Source organism: Cherax quadricarinatus, chromosome 17, assembly GCF_038502225.1.
Source record: "Cherax quadricarinatus isolate ZL_2023a chromosome 17, ASM3850222v1, whole genome shotgun sequence".
NCBI lineage: Eukaryota > Metazoa > Arthropoda > Malacostraca > Decapoda > Parastacidae > Cherax > Cherax quadricarinatus.
This window is the reverse complement of record NC_091308.1, coordinates 299,849-318,948: the sequence shown is the minus strand read 5'-3', so window position 1 is coordinate 318,948 and position 19,100 is coordinate 299,849. Positions and strand designations below refer to the sequence as shown.

General features: G+C 40.0%; 1 protein-coding gene across 6 annotated transcripts in view; it reads left to right on the top strand.

The window, feature by feature from the left end:
* The first annotated feature begins 3,061 nt into the window (after positions 1 to 3,061).
* LOC128686339 (sialin) overlaps positions 3,062 to 19,100 on the top strand; it is a 188,333-nt gene continuing 172,294 nt past the window's right edge. The window contains exon 1 of one of the 6 annotated variants that reach the window (XM_070085699.1): positions 3,062 to 3,197. In XM_070085699.1, the coding sequence (XP_069941800.1) occupies positions 3,095 to 3,197 (103 nt within the window). In that variant the 5' untranslated portion in view covers positions 3,062 to 3,094. Of the gene's footprint in view, positions 3,198 to 8,712; positions 9,201 to 19,100 lie in introns of those variants that run through there. The other 5 variants (XM_070085703.1, XM_070085704.1, XM_070085698.1 and 2 more) reach the window with 5 other exon arrangements.

Here is a 19,100-nt window from a genome sequence, read left to right as displayed (position 1 = left end):
AATTCCCTTAGAATTAAATGGTGTTCAATCCAGTGCAGATGGAAATCTAAGGGAAAGTGACACGAGTGATATTGAAGACACTGACCGGGTAATGCAAGAAGAAACTGTAGTAAGACCCACTAGGAAAACAGCAGCGCAATCTAGAGAGGGCTGGAATCGTCTCCTGGAGGAAGACGCAATTTAAGTCGTCTAACAACGACTTCCGCCTGGCCGCAGTGTGGAAATTATTTAATTTCCGAAGCTATAGTGCCTAATAAGTGTTTAATGTGTTGATTTGGGTCAAAATGTATTTGCATTTTTAATGGAACCAGCTGGGTTCCCGCTGCGCCTGCGCAGATGTGCGGGGGGGGGTGGGGGGTCGAGCTGGGGCACGAGGTGGCGGGAGTGTTTTGAATGGGTGAGGAGGCTGAGAAAACCGGGAATGAGGAAACTGGCGTTCACGGCGGCCTAAGGATCAATATAGGCCTCAATTCATAATAGGAAGTGTCGTGACTGTCCCTAGTGAAGAGTGAGGGAACGTGATTTACGGGACCACCGTAAAAGGGTGGTAAAATTAGTGAATAATGTTCGACCGGGCATGACAGGTGCACGGCCATGGTGTGTGTCCAGGGGAAATACCCGTGTGTTAATCCTCGCTCATCGGCCTCAGATCTTAATGGATTGACCTCTAATGTGTATAATAGTTATGAGACGTTAAATCGTCTTGTGAATGGTAATGTAATCAGTGATAATAACATTGAGTTAAGAGAATGCGGGATGTGAAATAGATCGCCCTGCTCCGAGTGAACACGTGACTCGCACCGAGGATAGTGAAGCTTTATGGAATCACGACTTCTAAACCGGGACAAACCGACGGATACCTCGTCTTGCTGGAATAAGAACCGTGTCGGTGTAGCAGGACATCGAAATGAGATGGGGAATGGAGGAAATAAGGAGTATCAATCACCCACAGTTAAGTAACCCTTCTAGTTATAGCAGACTGATACTGGCCAGTTAGGTATGTTGTAATTGGATAGGTTATGAGTGATCCAGCTACATCAAGTGACCACCAGAGAACATCTGGTAAGTGGTGGGATTATGTACAAATGTTTTTCCTTGATGGATGTGTCCATGTGTATCCTACCCCCCCCCCCCCTTCATTCAGCTAAACTAATATAATCTATACAGTCCACAATTAATTAGTAGCGCCGTGCTTGAGGGTGCTACCCAATTTATACTGGTCTCGGATAGATGTGGACAAGATTGTGAGGGTCGAGGGGCCGCCTGTAGTGACCAGAGGTGGTTAAGTTTTCTCACATGTCTACACGGGTGACTACGGTAAACAATATGGTTGTCTCCCAATGAGATTACTTGTATGTATATAATGTTGAGGTACATACAGATAAGCACCCTATAAAATTTTCCACAATATATTTAGTTGGGTTAGGCTGAAATAAGTTGCTCTTGTTATAACAAGATTAGGTAAGTTCTCTAAGTTTCTTTTGGTGCAAAATTAAAAATTTTTACATTAACAGTAATGAAAAAAATATATCTTTAAACGTATAAGAGAAAGTTTTTGAAAGGACTTAATTTTAAGTGAGTTCTTGCTAACTGACCAGTTTTACATATTCGGCACGACATATATATATATATATATATATATATATATATATATATATATATATATATATATATATATATATATATATATATATATATATATATATATATCAACGCTCATCTTGCCATATAGGACAAGTGAAAAGTTGTGTATGCAATAATTTCGCCAAAATCATTCTGAACCTAACGAAAAATATATATTTGATTGTGTTTGTTTAGTATTAAATTATTGTAAACGTATTTAAAATATATTTAGTTGGGTTTGGCTAAAATAAATTGTTCTTGTTATAATAAGGTTAGGTAAGTTTTCTAAGATTCTTCTGGTGCAAAATTAAAAATTTTTACATTAACATTAATGAAAAAAATATATCTTTAAACGTATAAGAGAAAATATCAGAAAGGACTTAATTTTAAATGAGTTCTTGCTAATTGACCAGTTTTACATATTCGGCACGACATATATATGGAAAATTTTGTAGGGGTGATTACCTGTACGTACTTCAACATTACATGCATACAAGTAATCTCATTGGGAGACAACCATCTTGTTTACCGTAGTCACCCCGTGTAGACATGTGAGAAAACTTAACCACCCCTGGTCACGGCAGGTGGTTCCTTCGACCCTCACAATCTTATCCATATCTATCCGAGACCAGTATAAATTGGATAGCACCCACAAGTACGGCGCTACTAATTAATTGTGGACTGTATAGATTATATTAGTTTAACTGAATGAAGGGGGGGGGGGTAGGTTACACTTGGATATATCCATCAAGGAAAAAGCACTTGTACATAATCCCACCACTTACCAGATATTCTCTGGTGGTCACTTGATGTAGCTGGATCACCCATAACCTATCAAATTACAACATACCTAACTGGCCAGTATCAGTCTGCTCTAACTAGAAAGGTTACTTAGCTGCGGGTGATTGATGCTCCTTATTTCCTCCATTCACCTGCTCCTTATTTCCTCCATTCACCATCTCATTTCGATGTCCTGCTACACCGACACGGTTCTTATTCCAGCAGGACGAGGTATCCGTTGGTTTGTCCCGGTTTAGAAGTCATGACTCCATAAAAACTTCACTATCCTCGAGACAGGAACAATGACGTAAACATGTGCACACACACTCTGGGAATGGCAGCTCATATCGCTTCAACGATTCCTTAACTTAGTGTTATTATCACTGATTACATTACAATTCACAAGACGATTTAATGTCTCATAATTATTATACACATTAGAGGTCACTCCATTAAGATCTGAGACCGATGCGTGAGGATTAACTCACGGGTATTTCTCATGGACACACACCCTGGCCGCGCACCAGTCACCCCCGATCGAACCATTATTCAGTAATTTTACCACCCTTTTACGGTCGTCCCGTAAATCACGTTCCCTCACTCTTCACCAGGAACAGTTACGACACTTCCTATTATGAAATGAGGCCTATATTAATCCTTAGGCAGCCGTGAACGCCAATTTCCTGGTCCCATGTTTCCACAGCCTCCTCACTCCATTCAAAACACTCCCGCCTCTCTCTGCCCTGACTCGACCTCCCTCCCCCGCACATCCGCGCAGGCGCAGGGCGAACCCGGTTGGTTCTATTCAAAATACAATTTAGAACAACAGTAATGCATTAATCATGTATATTTACATTATAAAAATATATACAGTATAATTATGGGAATTTATTTTCCACAATATATATATATATATATATATATATATATATATATATATATATATATATATATATATATATATATATATATATGTATGTATGTATGTATGTATGTATGTAATATTATACCCACGAACGAGTGGTATTGACCAATAACAACACTGCGATTAGCCAAGGAGTCGAACCCATGCTGCTTTGGCCCACCTCATGGAGAGCGAAAATACATGACGCTCTAGTCCACGGAACCACACAATCCCCAAGAATGACGTACTCAGCGAGGCTAGGTGTTTTACCTGTCATCCGAGGACATACGGTGGTGTGGATGCTTCTGAGCTAATTTCATTCTACTCCCTGTTTGGTGTACTAGCCCAGCGAGCAGTATTTTATATTACTGAACCCACGAGCTAGACGCAGTGTTGTTATTGATCAATGCCACTCGTTCGTGGGTACAATAATATAAAATACTGCTCGTTGAGCTAGTACACCAAACAGGGAGTAGAATGAAATTAGCTCAGAAGCATCCACACTACCGTATGTCCTTGGATTATGAGTAAAGCACCTAGCCTCGCTGGGTGCGTCATTCTTGAGGATTGTATGGTTCCGTGGACTAGAGCATCATGTGTTTTCGCTCTCCACGAGGCGGGCCAAAGCAGCATGGGTTCGACTCCTTGAAGCGGGAGCTAAAGCTCCCGCTTCACACACGGAGGGCCCGGGTTCGATTCCCGGCGGGTGGAAACATTCGACACGTTTCCTTACACCTGTTGTCCTGTTCACCTAGCAGCAAATAGGTACATGGGTGTTAGTCGACTGGTGTGGGTCGCATCCTGGGGGACAAGATTAAGGACCCCAATGGAAATAAGTTAGACAGTCCTCGATGACGCACTGACTTTCTTGGGTTATCCTGGGTGGCTAACCCCCCGGGGTTAAAAATCCGAACGAAATCTTATCTTATCTTAAGTAAAAGTTGCCATTTTGGTTTAAATAGCAGCGCACTTCTTGCCGAATAAGGCAAGCAAAAATTTGTGTATGCGATAATTTCGCAAAAAATAATTCTGTACCTAACGAAAAAAATTATATTATATTGTGTTTGTTTATTATTAAATTATTGTAAACTTATATAAAGTATATCTAGTTGGATTACCTGGACCTGGAGTTTACCTGGAGACAGTTTCGGGGGTCAACGCCCCCGCGGCCCGGTCTGTGACCAGGCCTCCTGGTGGATCAGAGCCTGATCAACCAGGCTGTTACTGCTGGCTGTGTACAATCCAACGTATGAGCCACAGCCCGGCGGGTCAGGTACAGACTTTAGGTGCTTGTCCAGTGCCTGATTGAAGACAGCCAGGGGTCTATTGGTAATCCCCCTTATGTATGCTGAGAGGCAGTTGAACAGTCTCAGGCCCCTGACACTTATTGTATTGTCTCTTAACGTGCTAGTGACACCCCTGCTTTTCATTGGGGGGATGTTGCATCGCCTGCCGAGTCTTTTGCTTTCGTAGTGAGTGATTTTCGTGTGCAAGTTTGGTACTAGTCCCTCTAGGATTTTCCAGGTGTATATATTCAATTCAATTCAAAGTTTATTCTCTATAAGGATTACAATGCTGAGTTATAATCATGTATCTCTCCCGCCTGCGTTCCAGGGAGTACAGGTTCAGGAACTTCAAGTGCTCCCAATAATTGAGGTGTTTTATCTCCGTTATGCTTGCCGTGAAGGTCAGCAATTTCACCTGCCCTGAAAAGCGCTGTTAGTGTGCAGCAATATTCCAGCCTAGATAGAACAAGCGACCTGAAGAGTGTCATCATGGGCTTGGCATCCCTAGTTTTGAAGGTTCTCATTATCCATCCTGTCATTTTTCTAGCAGATGCGATTGATACAATGTTATAGTCCTTGAAGGTGAGATCCTCCGACATGATCACTCCCAGGTCTTTGACGTTGGTTTTTCGCTCTATTTTGTGGAAGAAATTTGTTTTGTACTCTGATGAAGTTTTAATTTCCTCATGTTTACCATATCGGAGTAATTGAAATTTCTCATCGTTGAACTTCATATTGTTTTCTGCAGCCCACTGAAAGATTTGGTTGATGTCCGCCTGGAGCCTTGCAGTGTCTGCAATGGAAGACACTGTCATGCAGATTCGGGTGTCATCTGCAAAGGAAGACACGGTGCTGTGGCTGACATCCTTGTCTATGTCAGATATGAGGATGAGAAACAAGATGGGAGCGAGTACTGTGCCTTGTGGAACAGAGCTTTTCACCGTAGCCGCCTCAGACTTTACTCTGTTGACTATTACTCTTTGTGTTGTTTGTGAGGAAATTATAGATCCATCTACCAACTTTTCCTGTTATTCCTTTAGCACGCATTTTGTGCGCTATTACACCATGATCACACTTGACGAAGGCTTTTGCAAAGTCTGTATATATTACATCTGCATTCTCTTTGTCTTCTAGTGCATCTAGGACCTTGTCGTAGTGATCCAGTAGCTGAGACAGACAGGAGCGACCTGCTCTAAACCCATGTTGCCCTGGGTTGTGTAATTGATGGGTATCTAGATGGGTGGCGATCTTGCTTCTTAGGACCCTTTCAAAGATTTTTATGATATGGGATGTTAGTGCTATCGGTCTGTAGTTCTTTGCTATTGCTTTACTGCCCCCTTTGTGGAGTGGGGATGTCTGTCGTTTTTAGTAACTGTGGGACGACCCCCGTGTCCATGCTCCCTCTCCATAGGATGGTAAAAACTCGTGATAGGGGCTTCTTGCAGTTCTTGATGAACACGGAGTTCTATGAGTCTGACCCTGGGGCAGAGTGCATGGGCATGTCATTTATCGCCTGTTCGAAGTCTTTTGGCGTCAGGATAATATCAGATAGGCTTGTGTTAACCAAATTCTGTGGCTTTCTCATAAAAAATTAATTTTGATCTTCGACTCTCAATCTGGTTAGCGGCTTGCTAAAAACTGAGTCATATTGGGACTTGAGTAGCTCACTCATTTCCTTGCTGTCATCTGTGTAGGACCCATCTTGCTTAAGTAGGGGTCCAATACTGGACGTTGTTCTCGACTTTGATTTGGCATAAGAAAAGAAATACTTTAGGTTTCTTTCGATTTCATTTTTGGCTTTTAGTTCTTCCCGCGATTCCTGACTCCTATAAGATTCCTTTAGCTTAAGTTCGATGTTTGCTATTTCTCTGACCAGTGACTCCCTACGCATTTCAGATATATTGGCCTCTTTTAGCCTCTCTGTTATTCTTTTCCGTCGCCTGTAAAGGGAGCGCCTGTCTCTTTCTATTTTACATCTACTCCTCCTTTTTCTTAAAGGAATAAGCCTTGAGCATACATCGAGTGCCACCAAGTTAATCTGTTCTAGGCATAAGTTGGGGTCTGTGTTGCTTAGTCTATCCTCCCAGCTTATATCGTTTAGGACTTGGCTTACTTGGTCTCACTTTATGTTCTTGTTATTGAAGTTAAATTTGGTGAAGGCTCCCTCGTGACTAATCTCATTATGTCGGTCTGGGGCTCCGCGCATACATGTCTGAACCTCGATTATGTTGTAATCTGAGTATATTGTTTTTGATATGGTGACATTTCGTATCAGATCATCATTGTTAGTGAAGATGAGGTCTAGTGTATTCTCCAGTCTAGTAGGCTCTATTATTTGCTGGTTTAAGTTGAATTTTGTGCAGAGATTTAAAAGCTCGTGTGTGTGTGTGTGAGTTCTCGTTAGAGCTGCCTCCTGGTGTTATCACTGCAACAACATTATTTGCTATATTCCTCCATTTTAGGTGCCTCAAGTTGAAATCCCCCAGGAGCAAGATGTTGGGGGCAGGAGCTGGCAGATTTTATAGACAGTGGTCAATTTTTAACAGCTGTTCCTGGAATTGCTGGGACGTTGCATCCGGAGGCTTGTAGACTACCACAATGACTAGGTTTTGGTTCTCGATCTTTACTGCTAAAACTTCCACTACATCATTTGAGGCATTAAGCAGCTCTGTGCAAACAAGTGACTCTGCGATATATAGGCCAAACCCCTCCCCCCCTTTTTTTTGCCTGTTCACTCTGTCGCATCTGTATAGGTTGTAACCTGGGATCCATATTTCGTTGTCCAAGCGATCCTTTATGTGGGTCTCTGTGAAAGCCGCAAACATTGCATTTGCCTCTGCAAGCAGTCCATGGATGAAAGGTATTTTGTTGTTCGTTGTTGGCTTTAGACCCTGTATATTTGCAAAGAAGAATGTCATCGGACTGGTGGTATTGGTGGTACTGGGGGGGATTTTTTTTCCGGCACTAGTATCTGTATCTGTTGCTTTGGAGTGGATTATTATTATTATTATTATAATCAAGGGGGAAGCGCTAAACCCGGAGGATTATACAGCGCCTGGGGGGGATGTTGAAGGCATTCAGGCTTAATTCGGGGAACTGGAGCACAGATCTAATTCCCTAATTCAAGAGCCCCTCACCAACATCAAGGAACCTTCCTTGAGGGCCATCGACTGTGGTTCCACTCCAGGAATGACTGGATTTGGTGTACGATTTCTGCCATTTCCTGCCAGTTTTTTTTCCTTCCTGGCACTAAAAAACCTCTCCCTCTTGAGTGGCTGTGGCTACCCAGGTTTTCCCATGGCCTGGATGTTTTGTATCTTTTTGTCCCCTTTAGATGGTGTGCCTGACAATTTAAGTTATAGCACAGTCTTTCCTGTACTGAAGAGTTACACATTTCAGGGTGAAAAAGCTTACAGGAAGAGAGTTTGCATTTTCCTGTTGTCATATGGGCACGGCATTTTCTAGGGTGGTCATAGTTGCAAGTCCCATCTGTTTTTCCAGATTTCCCATGCCTGCAGATACCAGGTGCATAGTATGTGCACAGGCTTGGTTTCCGTTTGCCTTGGGTCTCTGTGACTGTATTCCCTGTTGGTGCATGTTTACCTGTCTTATTCCTATCCTCCCTAGCACCAACAATGGAGCTGTCACCAGTTGTTTCTGGTAATATATCCTCACTATTGCTAGTGGAGTCCCCTTGTTTGCTCTCCTGTGTTATTGCTAGTTTGGATTAGGGCAAATTAAATTGTGCTTGTTATAATAAGGTTAGGTAAGTTTTCTAAGGTTCTTTTAGTACAAAATTATTAATTTTTACATTAACTTTAGTGAAAAAAAAAATTTAAACGTATTAGAGAAAATTTTCGAAAGGACTTAATTCTAAATGAGTTCTTCCTAACTGACCAATTCTACCTATTCAGCACGACATATATAATACATATCGGATTAATGACTTTATGTTAATACAAAATATAAAGAAATTATTTTATGGCATCTTCAAGCACTAGGTATTTTTTAAATACTTTGAATCATCAGAGTATTATGGGTAATTATGGGCTTTTATATACTGAAATTCGAGTTATGTTGATATTTGAGATAAGTTGTATGATAAGAGTGAGAGGTGTGATGGGTGGACAATACACTGGTGCCCATTATCTCACCTCAATTAGCTGCCACATACCCTCATGCATACATTAACTCGAAATCTCTAAATTTAACTTTTACACTCACACAGTACATCAATAATGCACACATCAATTGCACCCGCTTGGTCAACTGAATGTCTCAGCTAATATAACACAGAAGTATTCCAGTATGGGAAAAGTATCCTGCATCTAATTATGTTAATTAAAAACAATAGAACAATACTAGATAAATGACACAAGGTGATAATATTGGTAGGAGGTACTGATGAGACCATCAGAACACCAAGACAAACACACACATACACCTCTCCTGCTTCAATATTTTTTTTTTGTTATTTGATCTTTATTTTTGATTAATAATGAGTGGTGAGGCAGTTCATGACCGTCGCCGAACTAACGAAGTCTTAAAAAAAATGTCCGAGGAAGAGGAAGTACTAGTGGACACCGTCGCTGTCACTCTGCCACCAGGTATGTTAACACTACTTACACTATATGACCACTCCAGGAAGGTTCCTTGACGCTGGTGACGGGCTCTTGATCTAGGGAATTGGATCTGTGCTGCAGTTTCCTGAATTAAGCCTGAATACCTTTCACATCCCCCCCCCACAGTTCTGGAGTTTACCTGGAGAGGGTTTCGGGGGTCAGCGCCCCCGCGGCTCGGTCTGAGACCAGGCTGTGTGGTGGAATCAGGGTCTGATCAATCAGGCTGTTATTGCTGGCCCCACGCAAACTGCCGTATGAACCGCTTCCCCCTTCATTATATAATAATCCACTTTATAAAAATAACTATTATTAGAGAGGTGGCTTTTTTGGGTTATCCTGGGTAACACATTATGCTGCTATGTATGATAATTTATGTAACTGTATTTATGTGTACTTGTACCTGATTAAATTTACTTATTTACTTATTAAAACCCCTTGTTATGCTGAGCATTTCGGGCAAATTGGATCAATTTTGTCCCCAGGATGCAACCCACTCCAGTTGACTAACACTCGGGTACCTATTTTACTGATAGATAACATGAACACCAGGTGTCTTATGGGACCACACCTTAATGATTATAATATGTATGGGACGCGTTAAACCAGTAAGGGAGATAAAGCACCTGAGAGAGTGAGATGTATTCAAACTTGATCCATGGAAGGGGAGGATAGGCACAATCATTGAATCAAAACAACAATCAAGTTTATTTCAAATAATTTTACAACAAACACAATGAGTAACTGCATGTTGCTACCAACAGTAACAAAACCTACAAGAGTTACAGAGACTAGTGTTTCCCTACTTGACCACATCTGGACCAACACCATATCCCCTTTAAAATCAGGCATAATTACAGATACGTAATACCACAGACCACTACCCTACTTTCCTCATAACAACTCTCGGTAAAATACCCCAAGACACTACTAAAGTCACCTTCAGACTTCACAATTAGGCAGCCATTAATAACTTCACAACAGCAGTAACAAACATTGACTGGCACACTGAGCTAGAAATCTATACAGATATTGACGAATGTTTTAATAATTTTCTAAAAAAGACCCAATACCTTTATAACAAGCACTGCCCTAAAAAAACTAAACAGTTGACAGCTAAGAGACTGAACAGTCCCTGGCTAACACCCAGCATTCTCAAATCCATAAATACAAAACACCGATATGAAAAACAGTACAGAATGGGTCACATAACCAGAGACCAAACAAAACGTTACTCGTCAATCCTAACCAGCCTGATAAGAAGGGCAAAAAAATTGTATTATGAGAACAGATTATCCAACTTACGAGGTGATATAAAAAAGACCTGGAAGACCCTATCAGAAATTCTGGGAACAAAAAAGATATCACGACATAGCGAAATAAAATTAGCAAAATCAGATGAACCCCAACTCCCACCAACAGAAACAGCAAACAGACTCAATGATTTCTTCTCCACTATAGGTCAAAACCTTGCCAATAATATCCCAAGCTCAGATACCCCACCAAATGACTACCTCACTGGCAACTACCCGAACACACTGTTCCTAGCTCCGACTAACCCATATGAAGTCTCCCTTATTATCAACGCACTGAAAAACAAGGCAGGAGATTTAAATACCTTACCACCCTTTATATACAAAAAAGCGTCACAAGTACGTACTATCACCAATCATTGCAACACTCTTTAACAAATCCATTGAATCCTCCACCTTCCCTACAGTTCTCAAAATAGCAAGGGTCACCCCGATCCATAAAGGAGGAGACCAAACAGAGTTGAATAATTATAGGCCAATATCCAATTTACACCCTCTCTCAAAAATCTTCGAAAAATTAATTCATAAACGAATCTACTCCTACCTCATCTGCCATAACATTCTCAACCCCTGCCAATTTGGATTCAGGCCTAATAAAAATACTAATGATGCTATTATACACATGCTTGAACATATATACACTGCAATAGAGAAAAAAGAAGTCCCACTGGGGATCTTCATTGACTTACATAAAGCTTTTGATACAGTTGACCATGACTTGCTCCACGTAAAATTGTCACACTATGGTATTAGAGGGCACTCCCTCAACTACCTCAAGTCTTACCTCAGCAACAGAAGCCAATATGTGTACGCAAATGGGGCAAGCTCTTCCGCACAACCAATTACAGTTGGTGTCCCACAGGGAAGTGTCCTTGGCCCTCTTCTCTTTCTCCTATACATAAATGACCTACCAAATGCTTCGCAATTACTCAAACCCACACTTTTTGCAGATGACACCACATACGTCTTCTCTCACCCGAGCCCAGTCACGCTAGCCAATACTGTAAACACCGAATTACAGAAAATATCTACCTGGATGAGGACTAACAAACTTACACTAAACATTGACAAAACCTACTTCATTCAGTTTGGTAGCAGAGCTACAGATGTACCTCTTAACATAACGATAAACGGATCACCTATCACAAAGCTAACAGAGGGAAAATTCTTAGGAATCCACCTTGATAATAGACTCAAATTTCATACACATATACAACAAATTTCTAAGAAAATTTCCAAGACTGTAGGCATACTATCGAAGATACGGTACTATGTTCCACAGTCAGCCCTCCTGGCCCTTTATCACTCTCTTATTTACCCCTATCTCACCTATGGAATTTGTGCATGGGGCTCAACAACAACTAACCATCTCAGACCACTAATTACCCAACAAAAGGCTGCAGTTAGAATGATAACAAATTCTCACTTCAGGCAGCACACTCCACCAATATTCAAAACACTCAACCTACTCACCATACAAAACATCCATACTTATTATTGCACTTATTACATACATAGAACACTTAACTCTGATATTAACCCTCCCCTCAAACATCTCCTTGCCAACCTCAACAGAACACATGACCATAATACAAGGCACAGATCACTCTTTGATGTTCCTCGTGTCCATCTCACGCTATGCAAAAACTCAATGCACATAAAAGGCCCTAAAATCTGGAATTCATTACCTGTAAATATAAAAGAAACACTACCTGTTTATAAATTCAAGTCTCTTCTCAAAGTTCACTTACTCACTCAAAACCAAATAAATACTGAATAACTGAACCATATAAATTGTATATCCTAAATGTTACTCACAATTATATCACACAAATGTTAAACCTAACTTTGTTATTTTTTTTTTTAAATACACTACCTGAAGGAACAGCAATGCATGCAACCACATGACCTGTCTTTGTAATACTCATTTGTATTTTATAGTTATCTGTTTACAATAATGTCTTATCACTGATTTCATCATTGCTTAGTTAATCTTAAGTTAATTTTAAGCCAGTCTGTAATGCTATGCATATAAGTGGCTTTGGCATGCTGCTCTTACCTGTATTTTTTTGTACCTCTGTATGTATGCTAAAATTTATAAATAAATAAATAAATAAATAAAGTGAAAGGCTTTTGACCCAAGGAATTGAAACTACTTTTCGCTTCCTTGGATTGAACCTGAATGCTGCCCATTTCCGGGCACTGTATGACCCATTAGGGTCATGAAGGAGGAGACGAAACAGACTTGAATAACTATAGGCCAATATCCAACTTACACCCTCTCTCTAAAATCTTCGAAAAATTAATTCATAAGCGAATCTGTTCCTATCTCATCTCCCACAGCATACTCAACCCCTGTCAATTTGGGTTCAGGCCTAATAAAAATACTAATGATGCTATTATACACATGCTAGAACACATATACACTGCAATAGAGAGAAAAGAAGTCCCACTGGGGATCTTCATTGACTTAGGTAAAGCTTTTGATACAGTTGACGATGACTTGCTCCATATAAAATTGTCGCACTATGGTATAAGAGGGCACTCCCTCAACTACCTAAAGTCTTACCTCAGCAACAGAAGCCAATATGTGTACACAAACGGGGCAAACTCTTCCGCACAGCCAATTACAGTTGGTGTCCCACAGTGAAGTGTCCTAGGCCCTCTTCTCTCTCATATACATAAATGACCTACCAAATGCATCACAACTACTCAAACCCACACTATTTGCAGATGACACTACATACGTCTTCTCTCACCCAAGCCCAGTCACGCTAGCCAATACTATAAATACCAAATTACAGAAAATATCTACCTGGATGAGTACTAACAAACTTACTCTAAACATTGACAAAACCTACTTCACTCAGTTTGGTAACAGAGCTACAGACGTCCCTCTTAACATAATGATAAATGGATCACCTATCACAAAATTCACTTAGGGAAAATTTTTAGGAATCCATCTTGATAATAGACTCAAATTTCAAACATATATACAACAAATTTCCAAAAAAATTTCCAAGACCATAGGCATACTATCGAAGATACGGTACTATGTTCCACAGTCAGCCCTCCTGGCCCTATATCACTCGCTTATTTACCCCTATCTTGCCTATGGAATTTGTGCATGGGCTCAACAACAATAAACCATCTCAGACCATTAATTACCCAACAAAAGGCTGCAGTCAGAATAACAAATTCCCACTACAGGCAGCACACTCCACCAATATTCAAAACTCTAAAGCTACTCACCATACAAAACATCCATACTTATTACTGCACCTACTACATTCATAGAACACTTAACTGTGATATAAACCCTCCCCTCAAACGTCTCCTTACCAGCCTCAACAGAACACATGACCATAACACAAGGCACAGATCACTCTTTGATGTTCCTCGTGTCTATCTTATGCTATGCAAAAACTCAATGCACATAAAAGGCCCTAAAATCTGGAATTCATTACCTGTGAATATAAAAGAAACACTGTCTGTTTATAAATTGAAGTCTCTTCTCAAAAATCACTTACTCACCCACAAGTAAATAAGTACTGAATAATTGTATCTCATAAATGTTTCTCATTATTATATCTCATAAATGTCTAACCTGTGACCCAATCAAACTTTATTTTTTAATTACATTACCTAACAGAATACTCCATTCTACTGAATGCACAGCAACACAGTAAATGACCATATGACCTGTCTTTGTAATACAATACTCACTTGTGCTATGACTCAAGAAATCGTAATGACACGATTGCAAACAAACCATACCCCCGGCCGGGATTGAACCCGCGGTCATAGAGTCTCAAAACTCCAGCCCGTCGCGTTAGCCACTAGACCAGCTAGCCACAATAAGATTCATCCAACTAGGTATATTTCTACACCATAGGAAGGTTAGCACAGGCACCACTGTGACCACAAATGCAAGTTTTTACAAACGAATCTCCAGCTAGCGTGGCCGTGAAGAACTCTAGCTCAAGTCCCTTCACTGCCGTCAAGTGGTCTAGTGGCTAACGCGACGGGCTGGAGTTTTGAGACTCTATGACCGCGGGTTCAAATCCGGCCGGGGGTATGGTTTGTTTGCAATCGTGTCATTACGATTTCTTGAGTCATGTTGACGGCAGTGAAGGGACTTGAGCTAGAGTTCCTCACGGCCACGCTAGCTGGAGATTCGTCTGTAAAAACTTGCATTTGTGGTCACAGTGGTGCCTGTGCTAACCTTCCTGTGGTGTAGAAATATACCTAGTTGGATGAATCTTATTGTGGCTAGCTGGTCTAGTGGCTAACGCGACGGGCTGGAGTTTTGAGACTCTCTGACCGCGGGTTCAATCCCGGCCGGGGGTATGGCTCATTTGTGCTAAATTGTTACCTGTTTACAATAATGTTTTTACCACTGAATATATCATTGCTTAGTTAATCTTAAGTTAATTTTAAGCCTGCCCATAATGCTCTGCATACAAGGGGCTTTGGCATGTTGCACTGTAATAACTGTATTCCTTTGTACTTCACTGTATCATGTTCAAATAAATAAATAAATAAATAAATAAATAAATTCCTGGTGGCCACACTTGGATCACTAATCACCAGAAAATACCACAAAAACAGTAGGTGAAACACCAGGCCAATAAATAATGGTACTAACAATTTTAAAATTAATATAAAAGTATAATATAATTACAGGAACACAAAAACTTGCAATTAAAAGTTTTAATTTCCAAGTTGTACACTGCTGCTGTGGGTAGTGAAGTCACTGCACCTGCAAACATACACGAGTAGAAGACTGACAAATATATGGCTTCCTAATCATAATAATAATAATTAAAAGTGAGTGGTGCACAGAGGAGTCTGTGGAGACAAAGAACTTGATCCATAAAAATAAATAAATATATAAAGTTTATTTCTTTGTAAATGTTACAATGTATAATTACAATTTTGATTTGCTAAGTACAAAGATAGCAAAACAGGGGATTGTATGAGAGTATAGTTATACCAATGCTCCTGTACGGTTGTGAGGCATGGGTTGTGAATGTTGCAACAAGGAGAAGGCTGGAGGCAGTGGAGATGTCATGTCTGAAGGCAATGTGTGGTGTGGATATAATGCAGAGAATCCATAGTTTAGAGACTGGGAGGAGGTGTGGGATTACCAAAACTATTATCCAGAGGGCTGAGGAGGCATTATTGAGATCGTTTGGACATGTAGAGAGGTTAGAACGAAATATAATGACTTCGAGAGTATGCAGATTTGTAGTGGAGGGAAGGCAGGGTAGGGGTTGGCCTAGGAAAGGTTGGAGGGAGGAGGTAATGGAGGTTTTGTGTGTGAGGGGCTTGGACTTCCAGTAAGCGTGTATGAACATGTTCGACAGGAATGAATGGAGACAAATGATTTTTAGGACTTGATGTGCTGTTGGAGTGTAAGCAAGGTGACATTTATCAGGGAAACCAGCAGGTCGGACTTGAGTCCTGGAGATGGAAGGTAAAGTGTCTGCACTCTGAAGGAGGGGTGTTAATGTTGTAGTTTTATAACTGAAGTGTAAGCATGCCTCTGGCAAGACAGTGATGGAGTGAATAAGGATGAAAGTTTTTCTTTTTCGGGTAACCCTGCCTTGGTGGGAAACGGCTGATGTGTTAAAAAAAAAATAATAATAATACATATCTTTATTTCTACAAGTATGCCTAGCTGACATACTACTACATGTATATAAAAAGCCTCTTGTTATGCAGAGCATTTCAAGCAAATTAGGTCAAGTTTGTCCTCAGGCTGTGACCCACACCGGTTGACTAATACCAAGGTACCCATTTTACTGATGGGTGAACGTGGACAGCGGGTGTCTTGTGGAAACATGTCCTAACGTTTTCCAGCTGTACTGGGGATAAACCCCCCAGACCTCAGTGTGTGTACTGAGTGCACTGGAAATCAAACTACAAGACATGTATAATTGTGTACTATTGCTTTCAATAATCAAACATTTGGGCAGATATAACAACTCTAAAAGCTGGCATACTCACTGATAACTGATTATTTCCCAATCTTTTTTGTTACTAACATAACCAAATCACCAGTTTCATCCACAGTGGCATGTTGCCATTCATTCGGACAAAATACACTGACTTTGCCTATTGTTGTAAATAGCGCTAACCACTTCAACATGTTTAAATTCAAGCATACTTTGCTAAATTATAAAGTAATATAAATATTTTAGAATCACATATATAATATAATAATACTAATATAAAAATATCTTTATTTCTACAAGTACATGTACAAGGTATATAGGCCTAGCTGACCTCAGTGACATACTACTGTATAGAAAGCTGCTCGTTATGCAGAGCATTTCAGGCAAATTAGGTCAGTTTTGTCCTAGGATGTGACCCACACCAGTTGATTAACTCCCAGGTTCCCCTTTTACTGATGGGGAACAAAGACAACTGGCGTAAGGAAACACACCCGATGTTTCTACCCTCGCCAGGAATGGAACCCGGACCCTTGCCATGTGAAGTGAGAGCTTTAGCCACCAGTCCATGAGGCACTGTACGTTGTAATATTTTTGCAACTTAATTTGTCTGTATTAATAACTCATTACAGTTGTGACCAAATATAAATATGTAAACAGTTCATTACCACTGTAACTTGTTAAGCTATCAAAACTTTGCAGCCTAGTCCCCTGGAGCCATTATTCACCTCTGGAATCATTTTCACTACCACCTACAGATTGGATATAGGTACTGGGAGAGAGAATTCAACATGGTTCAAGATAATGATTCATGTATCTGTATTTTCCTTCAAAAAATTCAATGGCTCGATAAACAACAATGTCCCTTAAAAACCAAACGGGTCACAATTAAAAGACTAAATAGCACTTAGCTAACCAATTTAATCTTCAGAGCCATTGACAAGAAGCATACCTATGAAAAGCAATTCCCAGGGAATTAGCAAAAATATATACATAAACATCAACACTTAATTTATTTATTTATTTATAATTTAAGCACACTTACAGAGGTACAAAAAAAAATACAGATAAGAGCAGCATGCCAAAGCCACTTATACTATGCATAGCATTACGGGCTGGCTTAAAATTAACTTAAGATTAACTAAGCAATGATGAAATCAGTGAAAAACATTAATGTAAACTGATTACTATAAAGCACAAGTGAGTATTACAAAGACAGGTCATATGGTTGCATGCATTGTTATAAATTCAGTAGAATGGAGTATTCTGTTAGGTAGTGTATTTAAAAAATAATAAAGTTAGATTGGGTTTTAGGTTTAACATTTATGTGATATAATTGTGAGAAACATTTAAGATATACAATTTATAAGGTTCAGTTATTCAGTATTTATTTGGTTTTGGGTGAGTAAGTGATCTTTGAGAAGAGACTTGAATTTATAAACAGGTAGTGTTTCTTTTATATTTACAGGTAATGAATTCCAGATTTTAGGGCCTTTTATGTGCATTGAGTTTTTGCATAGCGTGAGATGGACACGAGGAATATCAAAGAGTGATCTGTGCCTTGTGTTATGGTCATGTGTTCTGTTGAGGTTGGCAAGGAGATGTTTGAGGGGAGGGTTAATATCAGAGTTGAGTGTTCTATGTATGTAATAGGTGCAGTAATAAGTATGGATGTTTTGTATGGTGAGTAGGTTGAGTGTATTGAATATTGGTGGAGTGTGCTGCCTGTAGTGAGAATTTGTTATCATTCTAACTGCAGCCTTTTGTTGGGTAATTAGTGGTCTGAGATGGTTACTTGTTGTTGAGCCCCATGCACAAATTCCATAGGTGAGATAGGGGTAAATAAGTGAGAGTGATGATTATAAAGAAATTTAAACAACTGCATTATGCCAACAGATTCCATGAAATAAAGGGCAATACTGTATCGTAAAGACAAGGAAAGCACTCAAATGCTGAGCTCGCAAATTTGCTAAGACAAAGAATTTGTGTTAACCAAAATTAATGAACTGCTGATACTATAAATAAACTTAATGACTTTTCAACAATAGGGACTAAACTCTCCAGCAAAATCCCAACTTTTTGCTCTGGTTAGTGATTACCTCAATAAGTTACCAAAACTCCCTCTATACATAGAGGGTGCTTTGGTAACTACCACAGAGTTTGTTAAGGGCTTCTTCCTTTATTTACAGGCTAACAGGTCTTACCTACCTTGGCTCATTTGAAAGCCTTTTTATTGTTATGAGACATAGAGATAGGAAATAAAATGAAGGTGGAGCCATCTGTGGACCAATGATTTCATTTGGTCATCTGACTTTATTTCATCGATATCATTATGCTGCACAAACATGTTAAAGGAATAAATAAATGAACTCAGATGAGTTGATGTTCTTGAGAAGGGCACAGCCAGAGTGTATTGCTGTTTGCTGCCTGTCTTGTTGTATAGAAACTGTCTTCCTGCTGTCTGCAAAGTGGATCTAAGTATGGAACCTTTACAACATTGACATTGTACATAACATTAAGGTTTCCTAATTCCCTCGGGTGTTGAAGGCTTTGCTGAAATGGCAGATCTGTCCAGGCCAGGTCCAGACAAGACAAGTCATCTTGCTCTGTTGTCTGAT